This window comes from Erpetoichthys calabaricus, chromosome 1 (assembly GCF_900747795.2).
Source record: "Erpetoichthys calabaricus chromosome 1, fErpCal1.3, whole genome shotgun sequence".
In the NCBI taxonomy this organism is placed as follows: domain Eukaryota; kingdom Metazoa; phylum Chordata; class Cladistia; order Polypteriformes; family Polypteridae; genus Erpetoichthys; species Erpetoichthys calabaricus.
The window spans coordinates 219,265,278-219,276,922 of NC_041394.2; the positions used below are offsets into that span (position 1 = coordinate 219,265,278).

The following is an 11,645-nucleotide window of genomic DNA, read 5'->3' on the forward strand; positions in this document are numbered from 1 at the left end:
GTGGTGCTATAAGAATTATGTTTCTGGACTTCTCTAGCGCCTTCAACACCATCCAACCTCTGCTCCTTAGGGACAAGCTGGCAGAGATGGGAGTAGATTCATACCTGATGGCATGGATCGTGGACTACCTTAAAGACAGACCTCAGTATGTGCGTCTCGGGAACTGCAGGTCTGACATTGTGGTCAGCAGCACTGGAGCGCCGCAGGGGACTATGCTTTCTCCGGTCCTTTTCAGCCTATATACATCGGACTTCCAATACAACTTGGAGTCCTGCCATGTGCAAAGTTTGCTGATGACACTGCTATCATGGGCTGCATCAGGAGTGAGCGGGAGGAGGAGTATAGGAACCTAATCCAGGACTTTGTTAAATGGTGCGACTCAAACCACCTACAACTGAACACCAGCAAAACCAAGGAGCTGGTGGTGGATTTTAGGAGGCCCAGACCTCTCCTGGACCCTGTGATCATCAGAGGTGACTATGTGCAGAGGGTGCAGACTTATAAATACCTGGGAGTGCAACTGGATGATAAATTGGACTGGACTGCCAATACTAATGCTCTGCGCAAGAGAGGACAGAGCTGACTATACTTCCTTAGAAGGCTGGCGTCCTTCAACATCTGCAATAAGATGCTGAAGATGTTCTATCAGACAATTGTGGCAAGTGCCCTCTTCTACGCAGTGGTGTGTTGGGGAGGCAGCATAAAGAAGAGGGATGCCTCACGCCTGGACAAACTGGTGAGGATGGCAGACTCAATTGTAGGCACAGAACTAGACTGTTTGACATCTGTGGCAGAGTGACGGGCACTAAACAGGCTCCTGTCAATCATGGAGAATTCACTGCATCCACTGAACAGTATCATCTCCAGACAGAGGAGCAGCTTCAGCAACAGACTGCTGTCACTGTCCTGCTCCACTGACAGACTGAGGAGATCATTCCTCCCCCACACTATGCGACTCTTCAATTCCACCCAGGGGGGTAAATGTTAACATTATACAATGTTATTGACTGTTATACCTGCCTTGCACTCTCCACCTTGCATTTTTTAACTTGCACTGCATTTTTATCACTCTTTATTAATATTATTTTTATCAGTATGCTGCCACTGGAGTTTGTGAATTTCCCCTTGGGGATTAATAAAGTATCTATCTATCTATCTATCTATCTATCTATCTATCTATCTATCTATCTATCTATCTATCTATCTATCTATCTATCTATCTATCTATCTATCTATCTATCTATCTATCTATCTATCTATCTATCTATCTAGTGAGCAAGTACAGCCTGCAGGCAGAAACAGCTCTGAATGACAGCTTTCAAATGACAGACTAGGAAATTATGTGCAAGTCATGCGGGGACAATATCGAGGCACTCAGTCACTGCACCAAAGACTGTATTAACTTTTGCATTGACATTTTGGTACCCTCAAAAACATTGAATTGCTTTCCAAACAACAAGCCCTGGATTACTAAAGAGCTAAAATTCTCTTGAATGAGATAAAGAGTATTCAAATCTGGTGACCAAGAGGCTCTGAATGATGCACAACAAGTGCTGATGAAAAAACTGGATGAAGAAAAGGAAGCTTACTAAAAGATTTTCCCTCCCACTGTTACTTTCTTCAAATGACCAGTCCCCCCACACTATCCCTGCTACATCAACAACTCCTTCTGCTTCAAGTGGAATGGCCAGTCCACCTATGACCATCAGTACAGACTGTCCATAACTGAAGACCAATGTCAGGAGAGAACTGAGGAAGCTACACACAGGAAAAGCTGCAGGACCAGATGGAGTCAATACACAATTGTTTACAGTCAGTGCGGACCGATTTTGTGAGAGTCTGTGTCACCTATTCAGTCTGTCACTAAGGCTCCAGAAAGTGCTGTTGCTGTGAAAAAACATTCCACACTGTTCCTCTTATATTAATGTGTGAAAGAAACAGTCCTGTCTTCAGTTCTCTTTACACGTCAGATTATAAATATAACACCAAGTCATATCACTTGCAGAAATTCATAGATGACGCTGCACTTATGGGGTGTATTGATAAGGGAGATGACACAGAGTATAGGAATCAAGTGGAGAACTTTGTTTCTTGGTGCAGAAAGAATTGTCTGCAACTAAACATCAGCAATGCCAAGGAACTTGTCATTGACTTTCACCCCAACAAAGAGCCTTTATGTTCGGTCACTATTCAGGGAGGGGATGTAGAGGAGGTGCACTTCTACAAGTACTTGGGGGTCCACATTAATAACAGGTTGGACTGGTCTAATAAACCAGAGGAGAAATACTGTATTTCAAAGAGCAGAGCAAATTCTTTTAACTTGGAGACTGTGTTCTTTTTTAACTCTGTGATGGCCAGTGTGATTTTCTGTGTTGTGGTGTGCTGGGTCAGTAACAAGAGAGGGACACAAGATCTAATTAAAAGGGCAGGCTTAGTTACGGGACACACTCTGGACCCCCTGAGGTAGTAGCAAAGGAGAGAATCAAAACAAAACTGACACAGTAACACAGAGTACTTTCAGCAAACAAATTATTCAGCATAAGTGTGTTAAGAAATGGTACAAAGGAGCCCCAGTATCAATGGCAACATGCATTTATAATGCCTCACTGTGACTGTGACAGCCAAGTCGGATATTTTTCTTGTTTTCTGGGGACAAATAAATTTCTATCGAATCCAAATAATTTCTAACTTCTGTGCTTTGAATTAGTGAAATAATTTTTCCACAACATAAATATAAGACATGTTCGATACAAGTAGATAGAACTCATTCCATCTATGTTTTGACAGACAACATGGAAAGCCAATGATAATGAGAATAGCACTACGCCGAACCAATTTTGTGGCTGGAGTAGAGTTACAGACAGGTTGATGTACACAGAAGTGAGTGCAAAGCAGCAGCACACGTGCTAATGTCTGGGCTACAGCAGTCCTTCACACCAGTACATCAGGAGTATGAGCAGGATAAAAGAGAAAATGATGGCAGAAAATGTTAACGAAAACTAAAAAAAAACTCCCCAACTGACACAGGCCAAGGCTCAAAAGATGAGGAAATTGTTCAAAAGAAGGCTTAGAGGAATTGGGTAATGTGGAAATATTTGGGCTATTTAAAGTCCAACAAGAAGCAAAGTAATGTGCACTGAAAATTGTGTTGAAAGCTTTGTCCCACAAAGACAGGTAACAAACTAATCTTTTGTACCATCTGAAGCAGTGCCATCCTTTAGAGTATACACAATGCAAGACTTTACGGTCCCAGACCCAAGCAAGTGCCACACTAATGGGGATTTTTTGTGCTTTTTATTTTTTTTGCCTTGGAGCTCACCACAACCGAGCAAATACAGTACATCAATTTTGTTTGGTCTTCGTTTACAATTGAAAGCTGCTTGAATTTGTACTGAGGATATATACAGAATGTTTTTGTCTTTATATTTGTGGGTTTGTTTCACAATCATTTAAAACAGTTTGAATCTATACAAAGGAAAGAATACAGTATAGAGTTAGTTTTTATTTTGTATTAATAACCTATTTTATTTATTTGGAACTGACCAAAGAAATGACTTTATGTTCTCCTGTAAAACATGCAAGCTTTAAGATTTTACTTTTAGATTTAAGATTTTAGAATTTTAGAATGAAGATTTTATTTTATTTATTTGGAACTGACCAAAGAATTTAGTTGTGCATTTTGTTCGTGTTCTCCTGTAACACTTGAAGCTTCAACTGGTCAGAATTAAGATTTTAGTTTATTATATATCCCTATTTTATTAATCTGAAATATAGTTGTATAATGTTCTACAGTACATTTGTCATGTTCAACTTCTGACAGAAAATAAATAATATTTAAACCAAAATTAACCTTATGATATCTTCACATCTAACTTAGAAGTAAAAAGGAACCTTTAAGCTTTACAGATATAGTGATTTGATTTCAATTGTGATGTATATCAATATTGATTGATATGAAAAAATGTATCGTTATAAGATTTTTTTGTACATATCGCCCAGCCCTAACCAACTGTCAAACAAAAGGTTGGGCTTATGTGCACAAAGGAACCAATGGCAAAACAACAACTCCTTCCTTTATTAGCCATTGCAGGCAACAGATTTTTGCTCTCTCTACATGCTCTTGGATATGCTGTAACTTTGGCTTCATAGCAGGGACCCCATTTCATACAGTGTGGCTGTAACAAAGCCTGAAGTGATCCCTTTTACTACAAAGGGTAGCCCGGTGCTGAACAGGAAGAGTGTAAGACTTGACTGCATTGCAGTTGGACGAGAATGCCACATACTCAAGCCTCGATAAGGTATAGCAAGTTGCATGATAAAAGTCTGCGGTGGGTTGGCACCCTGCCCAGCATTGTTTCCTGCCTTGTGCCCTGTGTTGGCTGGGATTGGCTCCAGCAGACCCCCGTGACCCTGTGTTCGGATTCAGCGGGTTAGAAAATGGATGGATGATAAAAAGTGGGATCATATGAAAGCCACATTTTCATTTTGCTAGACAGAAGTCGACTAATCACCAACTACCAATCAGGCGTAAAACTTATGCTGCTTGTAGCAAAAGAATACCACTGTGTAAAACCTTGGAGAAAACTGCACTACTGCACACAACCAGAAAGTGCAACCAAGGCAAAGGAGGAAGGGAGCTCCTGAACAAAAAAAGAAAAAGCATCCATCCACATTTCTCTTCCTAATTTCCATATGAAAGTTCAAGGCAGCTTCACACACACACACGCACACACCCACACACACAGAGAGAAGAGCTGTGGAGCAGCGGTTAATTCATTGCAGACTAACTATGAGTAAATCAAAGTCACCATCATGGTACAGATGTTAGAAACTTAATAAAAAAACTAAAGAACACACCTATCTTGACTACATAATTTGAAAGATCATAACTCAAATTATACATACATACACATACACACACACACACACACACGGTATCACCCAGCTTTGCCTAGGAAATTTCCTTACCATGTAAGAAACTGAGTAATTTTCTGTATACAAGTTTTATCTAGTTTTCTCCAGGGTCTAATATTATTAGTTTACTGGAGCAGGTTACTCAGCATACAATTGAATTTCTGCAACATTTCTGCTGTAGATCAATATTTACTTGCCCTAGTGACTTGCCAAATATCAAAAAGCAAACAAAAAAAACGCACAAAAAAAAAGTTTGGCTATTTCCCTTTTTCTATAACATCAACAAGTCACTCAACCTGTTTTTGAGATTTTGGAGTATTTCGGTTTTTACTTTTTCTATTGTGGGAGGGGGTAACCCCCTAAATTTTGATACCTCAAAATGTTCTTTGTTAGCAATTATCTACTGCCCTAGGTTTATTTTTGTGCAACATTTTAGGTTTTTAACAAAACAGGAAATAATATTTTCAATATATCAATATTTAGGGGTTAAGCCCTACCTTCAACAGCAGAAAAACTTCTTTCGGCTGCTCCTGTTAGGGGTTGCCACAGTGGATCATCTTTTTCCATATCGTCCTGTCTTCTGCAAAATCTCAAAAACACTTTGACTGATTTAATTAAATGTTGTGCCATGGATGTGGTGAGAGAGGACATGAAGGCGGTGGGTGTGACAGAGCAAGATGCAGAGGACAAGAAAATATGGAAGCTGATGATCCATTGTGGCGACCCATAATGGGAGCAACCGAAAGACAAAGAAGAAAATAGAAAAAAAAAGCAAATGAGATGAACTGTGTTTTTTTATTTGTTGATATTTATTACTATCATGCTAACTTACACACTGTGTGCGGCATTGAGAAGTGCTTTATGCAAATGATGGATGCAGCAGAAGTGATTGACAGGCCGAACAACAGCACTAGTCAATAGGGTGGATGAACATCTGAAGAAGAGGTGGTGTCCTGAACAAGAAAAAAACAGACCTAATCACATCTGGCGTCAACAGTCAGGTGTGAAATGGAAAGAGAAAGTTTGGCAAAGCTCAAAGATGATATGAAGGTAAATGGTTGGTAAGCACACTAAACCCTGAGGGCTGGTACCAGGAGCTATGGCTGTGACAGTGGAAGTAATGTCCTTCAATCCAAGACCATAGGAATAGTACAGTGGCATTGGGGGTGGGGTAGTGACTTCAAAGGCTTAAGCCCCTAATCTTTTTCTCAGTTACATTAGGGGCGTCACAATACTATAAAACTTCAGATTTCATAAGAAAAGTGTTAAAATTCAATACCATTTTTGATAGCCAACATAGTACATAATGTAATGTAAGAAAAAGTTTAAATAAATTCAAATTCTGTATGCATTAAAATCTTTACATTGATGAAAACAAATACTGTTACTGAGGCAGTACAATGAAATGTTACAAACCTCACTAAATGTCACTTGAACAGGTGTTGCAATCTTTTGTGAAGATATTCAAATAAACATTCAAGTAAAAATAACATTAAAGTGGCCTTTTGCAGAAACTTGTTTAGAAAAGCAACACACAAACAGACCACTAACACACTTAAAGGCTTTGCATAAATACAAACAGTGCACATTGCACTTCTGTGTAAATAAATTACAATGTCCTACTAACTTCCAAATTTTCTGCAAGAAAGATTAGCGTGCCAATGTTTTCTTCCATTGCGGCATACTTTTGATGAGCTGCATATTAGTCCTGATGTACTAAACACTAGCTTTGAAGCACAGCTGGAAATATATGAACACACAGTGGAGTAGCACCACTCTTGATGCAGCTGTGCACTGAAACGTTACGGTGGCTTATGTTAGTAGTAGTAAATGTGATGACATTTAATTTTAAAACCGCAGGTAGTAAATGAAAGTAATTTGCTATGGAAGCACATTTCACGGCGAGCATTTAAAAATCAGAGCTATGGAGTTCTACTGCTAAAGAGTGTTGCCTGAATAAACACAGAATATAACTGGACCGCAGGTAAAAATAATTCAGCCAGTAAAACATTTAACGCATCAAAAAATGTTTAACATGTAGAAAAAAATAAACATCACATCGCTACTCCAAAGCAACAGTTTACAGGATCATACTTATTGATATTTCCGTTATTTAGAAATAAGATTCCTGTCGAAATTCGTTATATCGATTCGTGTGTCGGTCCCTTAACCTTTTTGGCTAAAGTGGTCATATTTGCCACTTTAGCTAATACTTTGCGTTAGCCTTGCACGTATCTCCCCTTTACCCAATTTCGCTTAAGTAGCAATCTCATTAACACCTCCGAATGGGTGGAAAGAGGGCTGCAACTGTAACCACGAATGATAGCCGACACGCTCAGTTGTCAAAAGGCAAAGCAAAGCTGCGTGCGCACGAGCTGACGCCTTACCGTCGCACCAGTTTCGTTAATGCCACACCACGGCTGGTGATGGTTTCCTCTTTTTTCTTCTTCTTTTAAAATTCCATCGGCTTGTATACTGTTGCATTAAGGTGCTAGTTCGCGTGATCTATTGGTTAAAACTATAGGCGGTGAGAGCTCGGATTAAATGAGTACTGAACCGACAATTAAGCAGGCCATCAGTAGTCACGGTTTGTAGTCAGCAGTAGTACTAGTAAAAAAATAGACTTTCTTTCCCTGTTTGAGTGAACTCCTCGAAATTCATGCCACATTAGCTGTCGCAACAGCTTCACCCTAGTGCTCATATTCAAAGGTGAAACTGTGGTGACGAGAGGCTTCCTGACCTCCTCCTCATAACCACTTAAAAAGACATTGTTACAGACCAATCTGAAATTATGGACATATTCAAGCGGATGTCTTTGAGGAGAATTACAAATCCAGAAAACGCTTTAAAATCAACAGAAAGGTTATTTCATTTGCATACTATTACGTAGGGTACGTAAACGTTTGCTTTACAATTTGCAAGCTCGTTTTTATTTTAGTTACAGACACGCTTTTAAGTTTTTTTTAACTATCTTCTGATGCTTTAAAAATTAGAGTAAACAGTTTAATATCAAGATTTTAACATTAGGTGAATAATCTTCATTCCAAAGACGGGCTACTCCAATGCCCAAAATGACCACATATAATTATATTATACTCCAAGAAATTATTTTAGTATAGGCTGTAGTTAAACTTCTGGAATGTGCACAAGACTTTAGCTCCTCTTCCTCTATAAATCTCTGCACGACGCTGATTCCACGGATAACCCCGACCAATTGATAAGTTCTCAATTCATTACATTTATATAGCGCTTTGAGTACTTGTAACGAGTGTCAAATTCCGCTCCTTGCCATTTGCTTACCGAACATTTAACAGAAGAGACGGCGCTCACTGCACCATACATGAGGCAGTACACTGACAAGCAAACCGTAGTTTTGTGATTCTATTAAAGGCTATTCGAGCACCGCTGCTGGGTTTGACCTTGTTTAATTCAGGACGTCAAGCACGAGGCACTGAGAAAATCAGTATGCTGCTGTTCCGCGATATAGTGTAACTGTTTACTGACCACAAACGTAACAAATTACTGTACAGACAACATTTACCTTGACTCTTTATTTTTTTTTTTTTACAATCGCTAGAGACAGACGTCCGACGTAACAGTAGCCGATATTGCAGCGGGCAGTGCTGTCACTTCGAACAGTGAATGCAGATGCCCACGTTACATGGTACGTTTCGCCTATGCGGTATTTATCGGGCAGGTTGCTCATTCAAGTTTGCCTCTGAGTGACAGCACAGCTACATGGAGAAGACTCGGTGCCTCTAAGAACCATTTCAAATACCCGTTAAACAGCACGGATCGTCCCGTATTGTAAGTGTGTAGGTGTGCCAAGTTTGCTGTTAAATTTGACACGGGTACTCACGTTTTTCCAATGAAACCTCACTTGAAATATGACGGCGAAACTTATCCCGTTGTAAACATGTTAGAAAAAAAGAGAGTCGACGTAATTTAATGCACTGTAGTGCCATTTAAATATCGTAGTTCTTCCCGCGTGATGTGCTTCAGAGATGGCAGTAAATTGTGGAGAGGCGGCAGTGTAATGCGAAGCGAATTCTACTGCTTTTGGACTATTGAGTGAGTTTGGCTAATGTGTCGCCATGGGCAGGCCAAAAATCCAAACATAGGTATCCTCAGTTTTGCATGACTGATTAGGTTCCTGGCTTGCCCTGCATCAGAATCAACAGACGCACCTTCAAACTGCACGGCACACCGGGCTAAGGCGCAGTATGTGCCACCTATGGCTCTGGACGCTAATTACAATAGCTATGGGCCGTTAGTACATTGGTGCAATTGCTGTTATAACACATTACCATTTTTTCATCCAAATTCAGAGTATTACACCACAATATGTAATGTTTGAAATTAATCTGGACGCAAAACAGATTCAATGAAAAATAGAAAGGGGTTATAGATCTGAGTGCACTATACTTTTTAATGTTGTACCGCACCTACCTTACCCATCCATCCATTTTCCAACCTGTTGAATCCAAACACAGGGTCACGGGGGTCTGCTAGAGCCAATCCCAGCCAACACAGGGCACAAGGCAGGAACCAATCCTGGGCAGGGTGCCAACCCACCGCAGGCACCTACCTTACATTTAGGTTTATTTGCTTGGTAGTCACTTTAATAAGCAACTTACAAAAGAGCTAAAAATAATTGAGTAATATTAGCCTAGGGGCCCTAGGACGTATTTGTTCAACAAGTGTAGTAGGACAGATAACAAAAAGTTCATTGCCACAAGTGAAAAACATGTAATAACTAATAAATATACAGTCATGGATTACAATCAATAAAGCAATTAAACTCAGTCTAACAACAAATTAACCAGCAATATAAAATATCACAAAGCAAAGTGGTTTTTTTTTCCTACCATCCATCCATCCATCCATTTCCCAACCCGCTGAATCCGAACACAGGGTCACGGGGGTCTGCTGGAGCCAATCCCAGCCAACACAGGGCACAAGGCAGGGAACCAATCCTGGGCAGGGTGCCAACCCACCGCAGGACACACACAAACACACCCACACACCAAGCACACACTAGTACCAGTTACACAGATATTCTCAGAACAGAGGGTTTTCAATTGCTTTTTAAATACATTGTGGGAGCCAGCAGTACGGGTGGAGGTGGGTAGCTTGTTCCACCAACTAGGAGCTACACAGGAAAACAGCCTGGATTGAAGCTTGATACCGCACAGAAGCAGCATCACCAGACAATGTTCACCCGAGTGAATGATAAGGAACATAGGACTTCACCAGTGTCTCCATATACTGTTGGCAAGTATCAGGGATGTGAACTTAATGTGTTTTGCTACAGGAAGCTAATGTAGCGACCTGAAGAGTGATATGTCTTGGTTGGTTGAATACAAGACACACCACTGCATTTTGGACCATAAGTAGTGGCTTGATAGCACAACTGTCAGAAGCAAGTTGCAGTAGTCCAGACGCGACAAGACCAAAGCCTGGACCAGAAGTTGTGCTGTATACTCTGTCAGATAAGGTCTGATTTTGCAGATGTCCTTCATCCAGATTGAGATATCAGTCTGACATGTAGAGACTCGAGATGATACAGTATTGTCCTCCAGAGAGAATTGAAGTTCCGGCTGTGTATCATCTGCATAACACTGATAGGAGAAACCATGGGATTGGATGATGGAGCTCAGCAAGGTGGTGTACACGGAGAAAAGTAGAGGACCCGGCACTGATCCTTGGGGTACACCTGCATGTCTGGTGTGCTTTTGACAACTCTCCTCGTCAGGATACACTGTAGGATCTGCCCCCGATGTAGGACTCAAACCATCTGAGAGCAGTCCCAATGATGCCAAGGTCAGATAAGGTGTGTTTGACTGTGTTGAAAGCAGAGGAGAAATCTAACAGTATCAGGACTGATGACATGGTAGTAGCTGTAGCAAATCATAGCTGGTCATCCACAGTCAACAGTGCCGTCTCAATTGAGTGGTTCCTCTTGAAGTTGGACTGATAGGTATTGAGCAATCCCTTCTGTACAAGGAAGGAAGAAACCTGGTTAGAAACAACAACAACAACATTTATTTATATAGCACATTTTCATACAAATAATGTAGCTCAAAGTGCTTTACATGATGAAGAAAGATAAAAAAGACAAAATAAATAAAAATTAGAATAAGGGAAACACTAATTAACATAGAAAAAAAAGTAAGGTCCGATGGCCAGGGAGGACAGACAAAACAAAAAAAACTCCAGATGGCTGGAGAAAAAAATAAAATCTGCAGGGGTTCCAGGCCATGAGACTGCCCAACCCCTTCTAGGCAATCTACCTAACATAAATGACCTCAATCAGTTCTCATTGTATTCAGGGTTCTCTCTTGATGATGACGGTCATGTGGACTTCTGGCCTTTAAACCATCAATGTAGGGACATCACAGTGCTTTGATCAGGTGGTGGTGGTGCAGGTCGCCACCCCAGAAACCTGGAAAAAGAACAGAAGAGAAAGTAGGGGGTAGTACGGATTTTGGAGCCACCATGAATAATCATGGTAATTAATTGAATATACAGAGCATCAGGATTAAACTAAGATGAAGCTATGAGAAAGACATATTAAAATAATGTGTTTTCAGCAGTGTTTTAAAGTGTCTCCACTGTATTAGCCTGGTGAATTCCTATTGGCAAGTTATTCCAGATTTTAGGTGCATAACAGCAGAAGGCCGCCTCACCACTTCTTTTAAGTTTAGCTTTAGGAATTCTAAGCAGACACT

At 40.5% G+C, this 11,645-nt stretch overlaps 1 protein-coding gene across 1 annotated transcript in view; it reads right to left on the minus strand.

Annotated features, from left to right (window-relative positions):
• The window catches only part of LOC114659465 (peroxisomal succinyl-coenzyme A thioesterase-like), a 65,206-nt gene extending 56,189 nt beyond the window's left edge, over positions 1-9,017 (minus strand). The window contains exons 1-2 of the mRNA XM_051923805.1: positions 8,774-9,017; positions 5,412-5,867 (exon numbers count right to left, since the gene is read on the minus strand). Of these exons, the coding sequence (XP_051779765.1) occupies positions 5,412-5,565 (154 nt within the window). The 5' untranslated portion in view covers positions 5,566-5,867; positions 8,774-9,017. The remainder of the gene's footprint in view (positions 1-5,411; positions 5,868-8,773) is intronic.
• Between the last annotated feature and the right edge of the window lie 2,628 nt (positions 9,018-11,645).